Below are 21,365 nucleotides of genomic sequence, written 5' to 3'. Positions count from 1 at the left end.
TACACGGATATAAGTGCAATAAAACAATATCCTCCTTCCTGTGACACAGACGTTTGGTATCAGATTAACACTCACTATTGATAAATTTATCACATAGCTTCAAAATACAATGTTTCTGTCTCAGTCACATCTCCAGGCAAACCCAGTGTGTGTACAATACAAACAAACAGTCTTCCTTCCTGTATCTGTCGTTCGTATGTCAATTAAATCAGGTACATGAAACAAGTTCCAAGCCCATAAACCCAGTGATTAGCATCTCTCTCTAAGGAACTTACACATCAAAAGGTATTGTCCTTCACACCTCTCTGATAGGAAGTGGCATGCTAAGGGCCCTGTTCCATTCCCAGAGGATAAGACATGATTATTCAGACATCTATAATAGTAAGTGCATTTTCCTCTTTAAATATACAGATGACCACATCTTGAATATAAAATACAGTTAAACATGCATTCCTGCAATTGTGCATAGAGCACTACATATGACATGTTAAAACACATCATTAAACAAACTTTTAAACAGTCCGTGCCCAGCGCCGTAAGTACGTTTAACAGTGACGCCCAGCGCCCATTGTCCCTTAATATGGCGCCGGGCACGAGGGTTAACACCTTCAGTGCTGCAGCCGCCATTACACGTGTGGCTGGTTGGTCTCTCCGGCCACATGTACAGACTGTCGTTCAAGGGAATAAGAAAAGCCTCACACTTCAGCTACACAACCACGTGTCGCCGGAGACTGCGGCAGCCAGGCTACCACATTGCTGGCTCCTCCCTCTAGGGTGGTGACGCCAGTCTGCCCCATTCAGTATTAACTAACACTATAAACCCCTTCTGGGAAATGAAAACAGACAAAAAAAGAAAATAACCCCAATGGCAACAAATATTTATTTATTTATTTATTTATTTATTTATTTATTAACAGTTTCTTATATAGCGCAGCAAATTCCGTTGCGCTTTACAATTTGAAATAACAATTACAAACTGGGTGATAACAGTCATAGAGGTAGGAAGGCCCTGCTCGCAAGCTTACAATCTATAGGCATATGTACATAAGGAAAGGTGCAATCTATTGCATAGAATGAGAAGACGTGAGGATATGTGTGGACTGTACAGAGTGGATGTAATTTGATATTCAAATGGGAAGTGAGCGGAACGTGTTCATATGAGCTTCCAATCTATAGGAAAAGCTGTAAATGATAGAGCCATGTGACCTGCGGTCTGCCATACCACGCCCTGCGTGCCAGCCAGAGTGAATGACCGCAGCATGGGTAATGAGCGACTCCTCCATTACAGGTCACATAATACAATCTCATCTATTTCACAGATCCAAAAGCATCAACAGGATATGATTTTCTGGTCCCGTGGATTGGTATGTATCTGTTATCACTTGGAGAAAGCATTTATTATCTAGCTCCCTATCTCTGGTACATATACCTTTACACCCTGCTCATTGACCTTTGCTGGCCTGTATGCTGCATTCCTCTCCCAGGTAATACCTCACCTATTGCTACAGGCCCCTCTCCTCTCCTGCTGCACCTATTGCTACAGGCCCCTCTCCTCCCCTGCTGCACCTATTGTTACAGGCCACTCTCCTCCCCTGCTGCACCTATTGCTACATGTCCCTTTTGTCCCCTGCTGCACCTATTGCTACAGGCCCCTCTCCTCCTGCTGCACCTATTGCTACAGGCCCCTCTCCTCCCCTGCTGCACCTATTGCTACAGGCCCCTCTCCTCCCCTGCTGCACCTATTGCTACAGGCCCCTCTCCTCTCCTGCTGCACCTATTGCTACAGGCCCCTCTCCTCTCCTGCTGCACCTATTGTTACAGGCCCCTCTCCTCCCCTGCTGCACCTATTGCTACAGGCCCCTCTCCTCCCCTGCTGCACCTATTGCTACAGGCCCCTCTCCTCTCCTGCTGCACCTATTGCTACAGGCCCCTCTCCCCTCTCCTGCTGCACCTATTGCTACAGGCCCCTCTCCTCCCCTGCTGCACCTATTGCTACAGGCCCCTCTCCTCTCCTGCTGCACCTATTGCTACAGGCCCCTCTCCTCCCCTGCTGCACCTATTGCTACAGGCCCCTCTCCTGCTGCACCTATTGCTACAGGCCCCTCTCCTCCCCTGCTGCACCTATTGTTACAGGCCCCTCTCCTCCCCTGCTGCACCTATTGTTACAGGCCCCTCTCCTCCCCTGCTGCACCTATTGCTACAGGCCCCTCTCCTCTCCTGCTGCACCTATTGCTACAGGCCCCTCTTCTTCTCTGCTGCACCTATTGCTACAGGCCCCTCTCCTCCCCTGCTGCACCTATTGCTACAGGCCCCTCTCCTCCCCTGCTGCACCTATTGCTACAGGCCCCTCTCCTCTCCTGCTGCACCTATTGCTACAGGCCCCTCTCCTCCCCTGCTGCACCTATTGCTACAGGCCCCCTCCTCCCCTGCTGCACCTATTGTAATAGGCCCCTCTCCTCCCCTGCTGCACCTATTGCTACAGGCCCCTCTCCTCTCCTGCTGCACCTATTGCTACAGGCCCCTCTCCTCCCCTGCTGCACCTATTGCTACAGGCCCCTCTCCTCTCCTGCTGCACCTATTGTTACAGGCCACTCTCCTCTCCTGCTGCACCTATTGCTACAGGCCCCTCTCCTCTCCCAGGTAATACCTCACCTATTGCTACAGGCCCCTCTCCTCTCCTGCTGCACCTATTGCTACAGGCCCCTCTCCTCCCCTGCTGCACCTATTGTTACAGGCCCCTCTCCTCCCCTGCTGCACCTATTGTTACAGGCCCCTCTCCTCCCCTGCTGCACCTATTGCTACAGGCCCCTCTCCTGCTGCACCTATTGCTACAGGCCCCTCTTCTTCTCTGCTGCACCTATTGCTACAGGCCCCTCTCCTCCCCTGCTGCACCTATTGCTACAGGCCCCTCTCCTCCCCTGCTGCACCTATTGCTACAGGCCCCTCTCCTCTCCTGCTGCACCTATTGCTACAGGCCCCTCTCCTCCCCTGCTGCACCTATTGCTACAGGCCCCCTCCTCCCCTGCTGCACCTATTGTTATAGGCCCCTCTCCTCCCCTGCTGCACCTATTGCTACAGGCCCCTCTCCTCTCCTGCTGCACCTATTGCTACAGGCCCCTCTCCTCCCCTGCTGCACCTATTGCTACAGGCCCCTCTCCTCCCCTGCTGCACCTATTGCTACAGGCCCCTCTCCTCTCCTGCTGCACCTATTGTTACAGGCCACTCTCCTCTCCTGCTGCACCTATTGCTACAGGCCCCTCTCCTCTCCTGCTGCACCTATTGCTACAGGCCCCTCTCCTCTCCTGCTGCACCTATTGTTACAGGCCACTCTCCTCTCCTGCTGCACCTATTGTTACAGGCCACTCTCCTCCCCTGCTGCACCTATTGCTACATGTCCCTTTTGTCCCCTGCTGCACCTATTGCTACAGGCCCCTCTCCTCCCGCTGCACCTATTGCTACAGGCCCTTCTCCTCTCCTGCTGCACCTATTGCTACAGGCCCCTCTCCTCTCCTGCTGCACCTATTGCTACAGGCCCCTCTCCTCCCCTGCTGCACCTATTGTTACAGGCCACTCTCCTCCCCTGCTGCACCTATTGCTACATGTCCCTTTTGTCCCCTGCTGCACCTATTGCTACAGGCCCCTCTCCTCCTGCTGCACCTATTGCTACAGGCCCCTCTCCTCTCCTGCTGCACCTATTGCTACAGGCCCCTCTCCTCTCCTGCTGCATCTATTGTTACAGGCCCCTCTTCTCCTCTGCTACACCTATTGCTACAGGCCCCTCTCCTCTCCTGCTGCACCTATTGCTACAGGCCCCTCTCCTTTCCTGCTGCACCTATTGCTACAGGCCCCTCTCCTCTCCTGCTGCACCTATTGTTACAGGCCCCTCTTCTCCTCTGCTACACCTATTGCTACAGACCCCTCTTCCCTCCTGCTGCACCTATTGCTACAGGCCCCTCTCCTCCTGCTGCACCTATTGCTTCAGGCCCCTCTCCTCTCCTGCTGCACCTATTGCTACAGGCCCCTCTCCTCCCCTGCTGCACCTATTGTTACAGGCCACTCTCCTCCCCTGCTGCACCTATTGCTACATGTCCCTTTTGTCCCCTGCTGCACCTATTGCTACAGGCCCCTCTCCTCCTGCTGCACCTATTGCTACAGGCCCCTCTCCTCTCCTGCTGCACCTATTGCTACAGGCCCCTCTCCTCTCCTGCTGCATCTATTGTTACAGGCCCCTCTTCTCCTCTGCTACACCTATTGCTACAGGCCCCTCCCTCTCCTGCTGCACCTATTGCTACAGGCCCCTCTCCTCTCCTGCTGCACCTATTGCTACAGGCCCCTCTCCTCTCCTGCTGCACCTATTGTTACAGGCCCCTCTTCTCCTCTGCTACACCTATTGCTACAGACCCCTCTTCTCTCCTGCTGCACCTATTGCTACAGGCCCCTCTCCTCCTGCTGCACCTATTGCTTCAGGCCCCTCTCCTCTCCTGCTGCACCTATTGCTACAGGCCCCTCTCCTCCCCTGCTGCACCTATTGCTACAGGCCCCTCTCCTCCCCTGCTGCACCTATTGCTTCATGCCCCTCTCCTCCCCTGCTGCACCTATTGCTTCATGCCCCTCTCCTCCCCTGCTGCACCTATTGCTACAGGCCCCTCTCCTCCCCTGCTGCACCTATTGCTTCATGCCCCTCTCCTCCCCTGCTGCATCTATTGCTACAGGCTCCTCTCCTCCCCTGCTGCATCTATTGCTACAGGCCCCTCTCCGCTCCTGCTGCACCTTTTGCTACAGGTCCCTCTCCTCCCCTGCTGCACCTATTGCTACAGGCCCCTCTCCTCCCCTGCTGCACCTATTGCTACAGGCCACTCTCCTCCCCTGCTGCACCTATTGCTACAGGCCCCTCTCCTCTCCTGCTGCATCTATTGCTACAGGCCCCTCTCCTCTCCTGCTGCACCTATTGCTACAGGCCACTCTCCTCCCCTGCTGCACCTATTGCTACAGGCCCCTCTCCTCTCCTGCTGCACCTATTGCTACTGGCCCCTCTCCTCTCCTGCTGCACCTATTGCTACAGGCCCCTCTCCTCTCCTGCTGCACCTATTGCTACTGGCCCCTCTCCTCTCCTGCTGCACCTATTGCTACAGGCCTCTCTCCCATACTTGCCTACTTTTGAAAAAGCATGTCAAGTAGATTGTTAAAGTAACACATATCAGCGCGGGCGCGTACTGCTACATCTGAGAGGCGTGTCACAAATATGTCTTATATTCAAATGTAAATGAGCCCCAAAGTTTGTAAGATCTACTTGTTAAAGAAAAGACTCTGATATTTTTCAGGAATTGTTCATATATTGTGTTTTAGAAGAGCTTCCATATACTGTAAGTGGCCAAGAAAAACCTTATATAAAATGCATGTAGCCATAGGAATCATTGTGCCTTAGAACAATGCAGGGAAATGGCGTTGATGAACTCATTTGAATGTATTTATCTCTGATTTTATTTTTTTTACCCCAAGAATGTAAAGTAAAATCAGGGAGATTGCTGGTCTATTCAGGGAGTGAGGGAGATTGCTACTATTTCAGGGAGTCTCCTGCAAAATGAGGGAGGGTAGGTAACTCTGCCCTCTCCTACCCTGCTGCACCTATTACTACAGGCCCCTCTCCTCCCCTGCTGCACCTATTGCTACAGGCCCCTCTCCTCTCCTGCTGTACCTATTGCTACAGGCCCCTCTCCTCCCCTGCTGCACCTATTGCTACAGGCCCCTCTCCTCCCCTGCTGCACCTATTGCTACAGGCCCCTCTCCTCCCCTGCTGCACCTATTGCTACAGGCCCCTATTCTCCCCTGCTGCACCTATTGCTACAGGCCCCTCTCCTCTCCTGCTGCACCTATTGCTACATGTCCCTTTTGTCCCCTGCTGCACCTATTGCTACAGGCCCCTCTCCTCTCCTGCTGCACTTATTGCTACAGGCCCCTCTCCTCTCCTGCTGCACTTATTGCTACAGGCCCCTCTCCTCTCCTGCTGCACCTATTGCTACAGGCCCCTCTCCTCTCCTGCTGCACTTATTGCTACAGGCCCCTCTCCTCTCCTGCTGCACCTATTGCTACATGTCCCTTTTGTCCCCTGCTGCACCTATTGCTACAGGCCCCTCTCCTCTCCTGCTGCACCTATTGCTACAGGCCCCTCTCCTCCCCTGCTGCACCTATTGCTACAGGCCCCTCTCCTCCCTTGCTGCACCTATTGCTACAGGCCCCTCTCCTCTCCTGCTGCACTTATTGCTACAGGGCCCCCTCCTCCCCTGCTGCACCTATTGCTACAGGCCCCTCTCCTCCCCTGCTGCACCTATTGCTATGGGTCCCTCTTCTCCTCTGCTGCACCTATTGCTACAGGCCGCTCTCCTCTCCTGCTGCACCTATTGCTACAGGCCCCTCTACTCCCCTGCTGCACCTATTGCTACAGGCCCCTCTCCTCCCCTGCTGCACCTATTGCTACAGGCCCCCTCCTCCCCTGCTGCACCTATTGTTATAGGCCCCTCTCCTCCCCTGCTGCACCTATTGCTACATGTCCCTTTTGTCCCCTGCTGCACCTATTGCTACAGGCCCCTCTCCTCTCCTGCTGCACCTATTGCTACAGGCCCCTCTCCTCCCCTGCTGCACCTATTGCTACAGGCCCCTCTCCTCCCCTGCTGCACCTATTGCTACAGGCCCCTCTTCTCCTCTGCTGCACCTATTGCTACAGGCCCCTCTCCTCCCCTGCTGCACCTATTGCTACAGGCCCCTCTCCTCCCCTGCTGCACCTATTGCTACAGGCCCCTCTTCTCCTCTGCTGCACCTATTGCTACAGGCCCCTCTCCTCCCCTGCTGCACCTATTGCTACAGGCCCCTCTCCTCCCCTGCTGCACCTATTGCTACAGGCCCCTCTCCTCTCCTGCTGCACCTATTGCTACAGGCCCCTCTCCTCCTCTGCTGCACCTATTGCTACAGGCCCCTCTCCTCCCCTGCTGCACCTATTGCTACAGGCCCCTCTCCTCCCCTGCTGCACCTATTGCTACAGGCCCCTCTCCTCTCCTGCTGCACCTATTGCTACAGGCCCCTCTCCTCTCCTGCTGCACCTATTGCTACAGGCCCCTCTCCTGCTGCACCTATTGCTACAGGCCCCTCTCCTCCACTGCTGCACCTATTGTTACAGACCCCTCGCCTCCCCTGCTGCACCTATTGCTACAGGCCCCTCTCCTCCCCTGCTACACCTATTGTTACAGGCCCCTCGCCTCCCCTGCTGCACCTATTGCTACACGCCCCTCTCCTCCCCTGCTACACCTATTGCTACAGGCCCCTCTCCTCCCCTGCTGCACCTATTGTTACAGGCCCCTCTCCTCTCCTGCTGCACCTATTGTTACAGGCCCCTCTCCTCTCCTGCTGCACCTATTGCTACAGGCCCCTCTCCTCTCCTGCTGCACCTATTGCTACAGGCCCCTCTCCTCTCCTGCTGCACCTATTGCTACAGGCCCCTCTCCTCTCCTGCTGCACCTATTGCTACAGGCCCCTCTCTTCTCCTGCTGCACCTATTGCTACAGACCCCTCTTCCCTCCTGCTGCACCTATTGCTACAGGCCCCCCTCCTCTCCTGCTGCACCTATTGCTACAGGCCCCTCTCCTCTCCTGCTGCACCTATTGCTACAGGCCCCTCTCCTCTCCTGCTGCACCTATTGCTACAGGCCCCTCTCCTCTCCTGCTGCACCTATTGCTACAGACCCCTCTTCCCTCCTGCTGCACCTATTGCTGCAGGCCCCCCTCCTCTCCTGCTGCACCTATTGCTACAGGCCCCTCTTCTTCTCTGCTGCACCTATTGCTACAGGCCCCTCTCCTCTCCTGCTGCACCTATTGCTACAGGCCCCTCTCCTCTCCTGCTGCACCTATTGCTACAGGCCCCTCTCCTCTCCTGCTGCACCTATTGCTACAGACCCCTCTTCCCTCCTGCTGCACCTATTGCTACAGGCCCCTCTCCTCTCCTGCTGCACCTATTGCTACAGGCCCCTCTCCTCCCTTGCTGCACCTATTGCTACAGGCCCCTCTCCTCTCCTGCTGCACCTATTGCTACAGGCCCCTCTCCTCTCCTGCTGCACCTATTGCTACAGGCTCCTCTCCTCCCCTGCTGTACCTATTGCTACAGGCCCCTCTCCTCTCCTGCTGCACCTATTGCTACAGGCCTCTCTCCTCTCCTGCTGCACCTATTGCTACAGGCCCCTCTCCTCTCCTGCTGCACCTATTGCTACAGGCCCCTCTCCTCCCCTGCTGCACCTATTGCTACAGGCTCCTCTCCTCCCCTGCTGCACCTATTGTTACAGGCCCCTCTCCTCTCCTGCTGCACCTATTGCTACAGGCTCCTCTCGTCCCCTGCTGCACCTATTGCTACAGGCTCCTCTCCTCCCCTGCTGTACCTATTGCTACAGGCCCCTCTCCTCTCCTGCTGCACCTATTGCTACAGGCCTCTCTCCTCTCCTGCTGCACCTATTGCTACAGGCCCCTCTCCTCCCCTGCTGCACCTATTGCTACAGGCTCCTCTCCTCCCCTGCTGCACCTATTGTTACAGGCCCCTCTCCTCTCCTGCTGCACCTATTGCTACAGGCCCCTCTCCTCCCCTGCTGCACCTATTGCTACAGGCCCCTCTCCTCTCCTGCTGCACCTATTGCTACAGGCCCCTATTCTCCCCTGCTGCACCTATTGCTACAGGCCCCTCTCCTCCCCTGCTGCACCTATTGCTACAGGCCCCTCTCCTCTCCTGCTGCACCTATTGCTACAGGCCTCTCTCCTCTCCTGCTGCACCTATTGTTACAGGCCCCTCTCCTCCCCTGCTGCACCTATTGCTACAGGCCCCTCTCCTCTCCTGCTGCACCTATTGCTACAGGCCTCTCTCCTCTCCTGCTGCACCTATTGTTACAGGCCCCTCTCCTCCCCTGCTGCACCTATTGCTACAGGCTCCTCTCCTCCCCTGCTGTACCTATTGCTACAGGCCCCTCTCCTCTCCTGCTGCACCTATTGCTACAGGCCCCTCTCCTCTCCTGCTGCACCTATTGCTACAGGCCCCTCTCCTCCCCTGCTGCACCTATTGCTACAGGCTCCTCTCCTCCCCTGCTGCACCTATTGTTACAGGCCCCTCTCCTCTCCTGCTGCACCTATTGCTACAGGCTCCTCTCCTCCCCTGCTGCACCTATTGCTACAGGCTCCTCTCCTCCCCTGCTGTACCTATTGCTACAGGCCCCTCTCCTCTCCTGCTGCACCTATTGCTACAGGCCCCTCTCCTCCCCTGCTGCACCTATTGTTACAGGCCCCTCTCCTCTCCTGCTGCACCTATTGCTACAGGCCCCTCTCCTCCCCTGCTGCACCTATTGCTACAGGCCCCTCTCCTCTCCTGCTGCACCTATTGCTACAGGCCTCTCTCCTCTCCTGCTGCACCTATTGTTACAGGCCCCTCTCCTCCCCTGCTGCACCTATTGCTACAGGCCCCTCTCCTCTCCTGCTGCACCTATTGCTACAGGCCCCTCTCCTCTCCTGCTGCACCTATTGCTACAGGCCCCTCTCCTCTCCTGCTGCACCTATTGCTACAGGCCCCTGTCCTCCCCTACTGCACCTATTGCTACAGGCCCCTCTCCTCCCCTGCTGCACCTATTGCTACAGGCCTCTCTCCTCTCCTGCTGCACCTATTGTTACAGGCCCTTCTCCTCCCCTGCTGCACCTATTGCTACAGGCTCCTCTCCTCCCCTGCTGTACCTATTGCTACAGGCCCCTCTCCTCTCCTGCTGCACCTATTGCTACAGGCCCCCTCCTCCCCTGCTGCACCTATTGCTACAGGCCCCCTCCTCTCCTGCTGCACCTATTGCTACAGGCCCCCTCCTCCCCTGCTGCACCTATTGCTACAGGCCCCTGTCCTCCCCTACTGCACCTATTGCTACAGGCCCCTCTCCTCCCCTGCTGCACCTATTGCTACAGGCCTCTCTCCTCTCCTGCTGCACCTATTGTTACAGGCCCTTCTCCTCCCCTGCTGCACCTATTGCTATAGGCCCCTCTCCTCTCCTGCTGCACCTATTGCTACAGGCCCCTCTCCTCCCCTGCTGCACCTATTGCTACAGGCCCCTCTCCTCCCCTGCTGCACCTATTGTTACAGGCCCCTCTCCTCTCCTGCTGCACCTATTGCTACAGGCTCCTCTCCTCCCCTGCTGCACCTATTGCTACAGGCTCCTCTCCTCCCCTGCTGTACCTATTGCTACAGGCCCCTCTCCTCTCCTGCTGCACCTATTGCTACAGGCCCCTCTCCTCTCCTGCTGCACCTATTGCTACAGGCTCCTCTCCTCCCCTGCTGTACCTATTGCTACAGGCCCCTCTCCTCTCCTGCTGCACCTATTGCTACAGGCCTCTCTCCTCTCCTGCTGCACCTATTGCTACAGGCCCCTCTCCTCCCCTGCTGCACCTATTGCTACAGGCCCCTCTCCTCCCCTGCTGCACCTATTGCTTCAGGCCCCTCTCCTCCCCTGCTGCACCTATTGTTACAGGCCCCTCTCCTCTCCTGCTGCACCTATTGCTACAGGCTCCTCTCCTCCCCTGCTGCACCTATTGCTACAGGCTCCTCTCCTCTCCTGCTGCACCTATTGCTACAGGCCTCTCTCCTCTCCTGCTGCACCTATTGCTACAGGCCCCTCTCCTCCCCTGCTGCACCTATTGCTACAGGCTCCTCTCCTCCCCTGCTGCACCTATTGTTACAGGCCCCTCTCCTCTCCTGCTGCACCTATTGCTACAGGCTCCTCTCCTCCCCTGCTGCACCTATTGCTACAGGCTCCTCTCCTCCCCTGCTGTACCTATTGCTACAGGCCCCTCTCCTCTCCTGCTGCACCTATTGCTACAGGCCCCTCTCCTCTCCTGCTGCACCTATTGCTACAGGCCCCTCTCCTCTCCTGCTGCACCTATTGCTACAGGCCCCTCTCCTCCCCTGCTGCACCTATTGCTACAGGCTCCTCTCCTCCCCTGCTGCACCTATTGTTACAGGCCCCTCTCCTCTCCTGCTGCACCTATTGCTACAGGCCCCTCTCCTCCCCTGCTGCACCTATTGCTACAGGCCCCTCTCCTCTCCTACTGAAGAACCTTCTGCACAAATACACTTTATTAGTCTGCCCTTGAAGCTTTGGTTATCTGCAAGGGCAATGTTCTGTCAGGCAAGATTGCATTCAGGTGTTATGTTTCCACATTATAAAAATCTTAAGCCACATCCCTGAGTCTGGTGACACCTAGTGCGCCAAGAGTGTCCCCTGCACATGCCGAAAAGGGGTGTGGTGTCATGAGAAGGGGGTGTGGTCTTGTTTTCACCACGTCTGCGGCTTGCCCAGCACTCCTGGAGATGCTGGACTGTCCCTGGAGATTCCCTCTGCCCTGCTGGCGCCTTCTCAGTGACGGGAGCTGTGTGCGGTTACATGTCACTGCGGAGGAGCAGGCATTGTGGTGGCACCGAGGTACAGTACACCCCCCCCTTCCCAGGGATGCCGCTGATAATTCATAGGACATCTTCACTTTGTGTATGAATAATGAGATGTGTTCTCTGTTCTGTAATTGCTGGTAACTGGACTGGGCATGACTGAAATAACGTTTACCTGATTATTCTTCACTTTAGTAGTAAGACGTGTTTTATTGGTCTTTCCGCTGGTCAGTCAGTAATCACCAGCTGCCGTCTCTTTCTTACACTTTCAGCTGCTGATTATTATTATCCTTTATTTATATGGCGCCACAAGGAATCCCCAGCGCCAAATTAGAGTACATAAACATATAATCACAGCAGCGACTTACAGCAGATGACAGTATAGGACAAGTACAGGGTATATAGACATAGGTACATCAGCAGATGACAGTATAGGACAAGTACAGGGTATATAGACATAGGTACATCAGCAGATGACAGTATAGGACAAGTACAGGGTATATAGACATAGTTACATCAGCAGATGACAGTATAGGACAAGTACAGGGTATATAGACATAGTTACATCAGCTGATGACAGTATAGGACAGTACAGGGTATATAGACATAGTTACATCAGCTGATGACAGTATAGGACAAGTACAGGGTATATAGACATAGTTACATCAGCTGATGACAGTATAGGACAAGTACAGGGTATATAGACATAGGTACATCAGCAGATGACAATATAGGACAGTACAGGGTATATAGACATAGCTACATCAGCAGATGACAGTATAGGACAAGTACAGGGTATATAGACATAGTTACATCAGCTGATGACAGTATAGGACAAGTACAGGGTATATAGACATAGTTACATCAGCAGATGACAGTATAGGACAAGTACAGGGTATATAGACATAGGTACATCAGCAGATGACAGTATAGGACAAGTACAGGGTATATAGACATAGTTACACCAGCAGATGACAGTATAGGACAAGTACAGGGTATATAGACATAGCTACATCAGCTGATGACAGTATAGGACAAGTACAGGGTATATAGACATAGTTACATCAGCAGATGACAGTATAGGACAAGTACAGGGTATATAGACATAGGTACATCAGCAGATGACAGTATAGGACAAGTACAGGGTATATAGACATAGTTACATCAGCAGATGACAATATAGGACAAGTACAGGGTATATAGACATAGTTACATCAGCAGATGACAGTATAGGACAAGTACAGGGTATATAGACATAGTTACATCAGCAGATGACAGTATAGGACAAGTACAGGGTATATAGACATAGCTACATCAGCTGATGACAGTATAGGACAAGTACAGGGTATATAGACATAGGTACATCAGCAGATGACAATATAGGACAAGTACAGGGTATATAGACATAGGTACATCAGCAGATGACAGTATAGGACAAGTACAGGGTATAGAGACATAGGTACATCAGCAGATGACAGTATAGGACAAGTACAGGGTATATAGACATAGTTACATCAGCTGATGACAATATAGGACAAGTACAGGGTATATAGACATAGTTACATCAGCAGATGATAGTATAGGATAAGTACACGGTATATAGACATAGGTACATCAGCAGATGACAGTATAGGACAAGTACAGGGTATATAGACATAGTTACATCAGCAGATGACAATATAGGACAAGTACAGGGTATATAGACATAGGTACATCAGCAGATGACAGTATTGGACAAGTACAGGGTATATAGACATAGGTACATCAGCAGATGACAGTATAGGACAAGTACAGGGTATATAGACATAGTTACATCAGCAGATGACAGTATTGGACAAGTACAGGGTATATAGACATAGGTACATCAGCAGATGACAATATAGGACAGTACGGGGTATATAGACATAGTTACATCAGCAGGTGACAGTATAGGACAAGTACAGGGTATATAGACGTAGGTACATCAGCTGATGACAATATAGGACAAGTACAGGGTATATAGACATAGTTACATCAGCAGATGACAGTATAGGACAAGTACAGGGTATATAGACATAGTTACATCAGCAGATGACAGTATTGGACAAGTACAGGGTATATAGACATAGGTACATCAGCAGATGACAGTATAGGACAAGTACAGGGTATATAGACATAGTTACATCAGCAGATGACAGTATAGGACAAGTATAGGATATATAGACATAGGTACATCAGCAGATGACAGTATAGGACAAGTACAGGGTATATAGACATAGTTACATCAGCAGATGACAGTATTGGACAAGTACAGGGTATATAGACATAGGTACATCAGCAGATGACAGTATAGGACAAGTACAGGGTATATAGACATAGTTACATCAGCAGATGACAGTATAGGACAAGTACAGGGTATATAGACATAGGTACATCAGCAGATGACAATATAGGACAAGTACAGGGTATATAGACATAGTTACATCAGCAGATGACAGTATAGGACAAGTACAGGGTATATAGACATAGGTACATCAGCAGATGACAGTATAGGACAAGTACAGGGTATATAGACATAGGTACATCAGCAGATGACAGTATTGGACAAGTACAGGGTATATAGACATAGGTACATCAGCAGATGACAGTATAGGACAAGTACAGGGTATATAGACATAGTTACATCAGCAGATGACAGTATTGGACAAGTACAGGGTATATAGACATAGGTACATCAGCAGATGACAATATAGGACAGTACGGGGTATATAGACATAGTTACATCAGCAGGTGACAGTATAGGACAAGTACAGGGTATATAGACGTAGGTACATCAGCTGATGACAATATAGGACAAGTACAGGGTATATAGACATAGTTACATCAGCAGATGACAGTATTGGACAAGTACAGGGTATATAGACATAGGTACATCAGCAGATGACAGTATAGGACAAGTACAGGGTATATAGACATAGTTACATCAGCAGATGACAGTATAGGACAAGTACAGGATATATAGACATAGGTACATCAGCAGATGACAGTATAGGACAAGTACAGGGTATATAGACATAGTTACATCAGCAGATGACAGTATTGGACAAGTACAGGGTATATAGACATAGGTACATCAGCAGATGACAGTATAGGACAAGTACAGGGTATATAGACATAGTTACATCAGCAGATGACAGTATAGGACAAGTACAGGGTATATAGACATAGGTACATCAGCAGATGACAGTATAGGACAAGTACAGGATATATAGACATAGTTACATCAGCAGATGACCGTATAGGACAAGTACAGGGTATATAGACATAGTTACATCAGCAGATGACAGTATAGGACAAGTACAGGGTATATAGACATAGGTACATCAGCAGATGACAGTATAGGACAAGTACAGGGTATATAGACATAGTTACATCAGCAGATGACAGTATAGGACAAGTACAGGGTATATAGACATAGGTACATCAGCAGATGACAGTATAGGACAAGTACAGGGTATATAGACATAGGTACATCAGCTGATGACAGTATTGGACAAGTACAGGGTATATATAGACATAGTTACATCAGCAGATGACAATATAGGACAAGTACAGGGTATATAGACATAGGTACATCAGCAGATGACAGTATAGGACAAGTACAGGGTATATAGACATAGTTACATCAGCAGATGACAATATAGGACAAGTACAGGGTATATAGACATAGGTACATCAGCTGATGACAGTATAGGACAAGTACAGGATATATAGACATAGGTACATCAGCAGATGACAGTATAGGACAAGTACAGGGTATATAGACATAGGTACATCAGCAGATGACAATATAGGACAAGTACAGGGTATATAGACATAGGTACATCAGCTGATGACAGTATAGGACAAGTACAGGGTATATAGACATAGGTACATCAGCAGATGACAGTATAGGACAAGTACAGGGTATATAGACATAGGTACATCAGCAGGTGACAGTATAGGACAAGTACAGGGTATATAGACATAGTTACATCAGCTGATGACAGTATAGGACAAGTACAGGGTATATAGACGTAGGTACATCAGCAGATGACAGTATAGGACAAGTACAGGATATATAGACTTAGGTACATCAGCTGATGACAATATAGGACAAGTACAGGGTATATAGACATAGTTACATCAGCAGATGACAATATAGGACAAGTACAGGGTATATAGACATAGGTACATCAGCAGATGACAGTATTGGACAAGTACAGGGTATATATAGACATAGTTACATCAGCAGATGACAATATAGGACAAGTACAGGGTATATAGACATAGGTACATCAGCAGATGACAGTATAGGACAAGTACAGGGTATATAGACATAGGTACATCAGCAGGTGACAGTATAGGACAAGTACAGGGTATATAGACATAGGTACATCAGCAGATGACAGTATAGGACAAGTACAGGATATATAGACATAGGTACATCAGCTGATGACAATATAGGACAAGTACAGGGTATATAGACATAGTTACATCAGCAGATGACAATATAGGACAAGTACAGGGTATATAGACATAGGTACATCAGCAGATGACAGTATTGGACAAGTACAGGGTATATATAGACATAGTTACATCAGCAGATGACAATATAGGACAAGTACAGGGTATATAGACATAGGTACATCAGCAGATGACAGTATAGGACAAGTACAGGGTATATAGACATAGGTACATCAGCAGGTGACAGTATAGGACAAGTACAGGGTATATAGACATAGTTACATCAGCTGATGACAGTATAGGACAAGTACAGGGTATATAGACATAGGTACATCAGCAGATGACAGTATAGGACAAGTACAGGGTATATAGACATAGTTACATCAGCTGATGACAATATAGGACAAGTACAGGGTATATAGACATAGGTACATCAGCTGATGACAATATAGGACAAGTACAGGGTATATAGACATAGGTACATCAGCAGATGACAGTATAGGACAGTACAGGGTATATAGACATAGTTACATCAGCTGATGACAATATAGGACAAGTACAGGGTATATAGACATAGTTACATCAGCAGATGACAATATAGGACAAGTACAGGGTATATAGACATAGTTACATCAACAGATGACAATATAGGACAAGTACAGGGTATATAGACATAGTTACATCAGCAGATGACAGTATAGGACAAGTACAGGGTATAGAGACATAGTTACATCAGCAGATGATAGTATAGGACAGTACAGGGTATATAGACATAGGTACATCAGCAGATGACAGTATAGGACAAGTACAGGGTATATAGACATAGTTACATCAGCTCCAAGAAAGAAATTATGTGGGCGCTCGGAGGGGATCGAATGCAATGACTGCTGGTTTTGAAAATATTGAATTTTGTTTATTGGTAAAAAATTTTAACAAGTAGACAATATGAAAATGTGGCTAAATGCCATTAGCAATGCATATACACAATTAGATATATTAAAAAACAAATTAAAACAATGATTAGAAATAAAAATGACTGTGTTCTGGGCCTCAGAACTGATATTTATGCTTTGGTACCAGCTCTATTTATGTTAGTCCTCTTGCATGCAAAAAGCCAGCTGTTATGTTAGTAGAGGTTAGTGCATATTTAACTCATACTGCACTCTGCAGGAGAAAAGGCTGATTGATAGTAAGTAAAGCTTGTTAATACTTCACCAAAGGAAGAGCTGATAGATGCAGTCTTCAGTAATAGGACTGGGTGCAAAACGTGCCGATCCCACAACTGTCTCCTGTCCGTGGAATAATTTTGATCCACTCACTGTTTGTGTGGTGGGCCGCGCAGCGGCGGTTCTCTTTAACAGTGCCTGAGGTAGATGGTATGGTGTGCAGTCGTAGGCACTGTGCCTGAGCAGGAACGGAGACAGGGAATCGCACGTGTAGTTCTGGGTAGCAGGGGACGCTGTGTTGCCGTGATTCGCGGCTTCCGGGTTCGGGGCTTCCGGCTTCCGGTTGCGGTCCACCTGCGTTCCACAGTCGTAACAGGTCACCTGACGCGTTTCTCCGCCTCCAAAGTGGGCGGTTTCATCAGAGGTATGCCTGGAGATGGTTGCAGTCTCTATTTATGCCAGCTTGTAGCTCCTTATTGGTTACCAAGGAAAACGGATTGCATTTAACCCTTTTCATGCATTATTATTTCAAAGTGAAACCAGCAGTATAGCGGCATACATTTATCTTATTGCCACTATATATTTTTGTTTAATCAATCCATTGCGAGGTAGTTTAAAATACATACATACATAGTTAGTAAATACCAATTAGACCACACCGAGATGTCAATTAATAATACAGAAATCAATACCTATTCTAAATGCATAAGTATAATAGCTATAATGCACTCCATTATAAGGATAAGAGTGGAGACAGGGGCAAATATGTATATCACACTCATAGGGAGCTCAGAGATAAGTATATATGAAGCAGATTTAAATGGAATAGGACTATTTGGGGTCCTAATTTAGTTCAACTTTAAACAATTATTATTATATTATTAAGTCATCAATGATATTTTGACATTTGAAAAATTAAGGAAATGAAAAATGGGAAAAAAAAAAAAAAAAAAGGGGGAGGGATCTTCAGCTGTAAATCTATCAATAGAAAATAATTTATCTATGTATAAATATAAGATAACCTTTTAATATCATATGACTATGCCAACCATTTTTAATTAATTAAACAGACAGAATCAAAAAATGAATAAATAAGGAAAATTCAAAAATAAAATAAATAAGATTATTTTCATAGAAAATATATATATACATATATGTAATATATACATAGAGGAATGCGTTTCACTAGATGATTTTAAATAAAGGATGACCTACCAATGTATAGAGGTCAACACTTTAGGATAATTGGTACTAGGTTGGTATATAGAATAATCGGCTATTCTTATATTATTGAAAGTATATTACTTCCACAATCTCTGAGAGAAATAGAACGTAAATGGATGTGTAACATAATTGACAATTAGATACTTATAATACCCTCAATTACCTCCTTTCCCTCTATGATATAATCACAGTTGGTAAAGGAAGGGATTGAGAAAGCACAATGTGAATGCTTATATGGGGAGAGAGAGAATGAGGGAGAGCACATGGGGAAGGTCAAGGTTGACCAGCATGACTAAAAAAGGGGGGGGGGGCAGAGCGGTGTTAGACGACACACTATATATTGTTTAGTTCGATATTTTCATTGAGGCCTAGTGGTTCCAGGGTCCTCAAACGAAAGATCCAGAAGGCCTCTCTTCTACACAGCAATGTGAACCGATCTCCACCCCTGTCTGTGATTCTCACTTGTTCTAAAGCTCTTAAACGAATGTTGGCAATGGCACCATGTTCACACAGACTCGTGTGTCTAGAGAGACTGTGGAAGGGACACTTCTTAAGTATATTTCTTCTGTGTTCCAGAAATCGCACTTTGAGTTTCCTTATTGTGCGTCCCACATACTGGGTGCCACAGCCACACTCGACCAAGTACACGACATAGGTGGAGTTACAGTTCAGAAACTGTGTTATACTAAATTCTTCACCTGTGGTTCTAGATTTAAATAACTTGTTTTTATTATTTATGTTCTTACACGTTAGGCATCTAGAGGAAGCACACTTGTAGAATCCATTTGGTTTTGTTCTTAACCAGTTTGGAGAGATGGCCCCCATGGTGTTGACATTCATAGCCGGCACACTAGCAGGACCATCAGTATTATTAGTTGTCTTCTTACCTATGTTTTTATTCCTATTGGGCCTGAACATACTAGGTGCTAATTTAGATTGGAGTGTGTCGGATTTTTTATATACTACCTTAATTTGGTTGCCTATTTCTGATTCTAATAAGGGATCGATTTTCAATAATTGGGTATTTTTACGGATAATTTTTCTTATTTGTGTAGCGTGTGTATTGTATTGTGTGACAAACACACAATTGTCTCTGAAAGTGCCCAGATTTTCAGTATGAGTTTCTTTTGTATATTTTGGGACTTTATTCTCCTCCAATAGAGTGGTTCTATTTCTACAGTCCACTTCATGGAGGGCATCCCGCAAAATGTAGTCAGGGTAACCTTGTTCTTGAAAGGCCAGATACAGTTTTTTTGCTTGTTCTTGGTATCTGGTTTTTCTTGAACAATTCCTTTTAAGCCTAAGGAACTGACTCTTAGGTATGTTGTTACGCCACGCTTGAAGATGGCTACTACTATACATGAGGAAGCCATTGGTATCGACAGTTTTAAAATAGGTCTCCGTATGTATGCAGTCATCAATAGACAGGAGCGCAATATCCAAGAAATTGATAGAATGGGGGTGAGAAGTATGAGTGAATTTTAATCCATAATTATTGTTATTGAGGTGCATAATGAATGTGCTGATGGTTGTGTCATCCCCATCCCAAATAAAGAATAAGTCATCTATGTAACGGCCATAGAGGACCAGGTGCGCCCCGAGGTCCGCCCCCCAGATGAGCTCCTGTTCGAGCGCACCCATATATAGGTTAGCGTAACTCGGGGCGAACCTGGTCCCCATGGCCGTACCCCGTGTTTGTAAAAAATATTGTTGTGCAAACGTGAAGTAATTGTGCTCTAATATAAACTTTATGGACGCCACCAAAAAGGTTCTGAGGTGTTCGGAGACTGTTGTGTCTCTATCAAGTATATTGGAAATTGTTTTGATACCTTTATCATGTGGAATATTTGAGTATAAAGACTCTACATCACATGTGAGGAATTGGTAAGTATTTTTCCATCTGATGTTCTTAAGTAAATTCAAAAATTGAGTAGTGTCCTTAATATAGGATTTTAGTTGTGTTACATATCCCTGTAGGTGGGCATCCACAAAGTGTGACAGATTGGAAGTGATGGACCCAATCCCAGAAATAATGGGGCGCCCGGGAGGTGAGGTGAGGGTTTTGTGGATTTTGGGCAAATGATAATACACTGGTGTGATCGGATAAGGGGAAAAAAGAAATTGGTGTGTATCCCTGGATATTGCGCCCCTGTCTAGAGCTTCATCCAACAGCACTCCAAGTTCTTTTTGAAAGAGTGCTGTAGGATTATTGGGCAATACCGCATAAAAACAAGTATTTGTTAGCTGTCTATTGGCCTCCTTCATGTATTCTGATGTGTCCTGCAACACCACACCGCCTCCCTTATCTGCCATTTTGATAATTATATTGCTGTCTGACTTACCAATTCCTCACATGTGATGTAGAGTCTTTATACTCAAATATTCCACATGATAAAGGTATCAAAACAATTTCCAATATACTTGATAGAGACACAACAGTCTCCGAACACCTCAGAACCTTTTTGGTGGCGTCCATAAAGTTTATATTAGAGCACAATTACTTCACGTTTGCACAACAATATTTTTTACAAACACGGGGTACAGCCATGGGGACCAGGTTCGCCCCGAGTTACGCTAACCTATATATGGGTGCGCTCGAACAGGAGCTCATCTGGGGGGCGGACCTCGGGGCGCACCTGGTCCTCTATGGCCGTTACATAGATGACTTATTCTTTATTTGGGATGGGGATGACACAACCATCAGCACATTCATTATGCACCTCAATAACAATAATTCTGGATTAAAATTCACTCATACTTCTCACCCCCATTCTATCAATTTCTTGGATATTGCGCTCCTGTCTATTGATGACTGCATACATACGGAGACCTATTTTAAAACTGTCGATACCAATGGCTTCCTCATGTATAGTAGTAGCCATCTTCAAGCGTGGCGTAACAACATACCTAAGAGTCAGTTCCTTAGGCTTAAAAGGAATTGTTCAAGAAAAACCAGATACCAAGAACAAGCAAAAAAACTGTATCTGGCCTTTCAAGAACAAGGTTACCCTGACTACATTTTGCGGGATGCCCTCCATGAAGTGGACT

The 21,365-nt window shown here is 48.3% G+C and overlaps 1 protein-coding gene across 1 annotated transcript in view; it reads left to right on the top strand.

The window, feature by feature from the left end:
* LOC135040963 (cytochrome P450 4B1-like) overlaps positions 1–21,365 on the top strand; it is a 251,955-nt gene that overhangs the window by 98,229 nt on the left and 132,361 nt on the right. Inside the window, exon 2 of the mRNA XM_063954899.1 lies at positions 1,320–1,364. Within this exon, the coding sequence (XP_063810969.1) occupies positions 1,320–1,364 (45 nt within the window). The remainder of the gene's footprint in view (positions 1–1,319; positions 1,365–21,365) is intronic.

The sequence above is a fragment of the Pseudophryne corroboree genome, unplaced genomic scaffold (genome assembly GCF_028390025.1).
Source record: "Pseudophryne corroboree isolate aPseCor3 unplaced genomic scaffold, aPseCor3.hap2 scaffold_784, whole genome shotgun sequence".
NCBI lineage: Eukaryota > Metazoa > Chordata > Amphibia > Anura > Myobatrachidae > Pseudophryne > Pseudophryne corroboree.
Note: the sequence above shows the minus strand (reverse complement) of the source record. Positions and strands in the feature narration are given on the sequence as shown.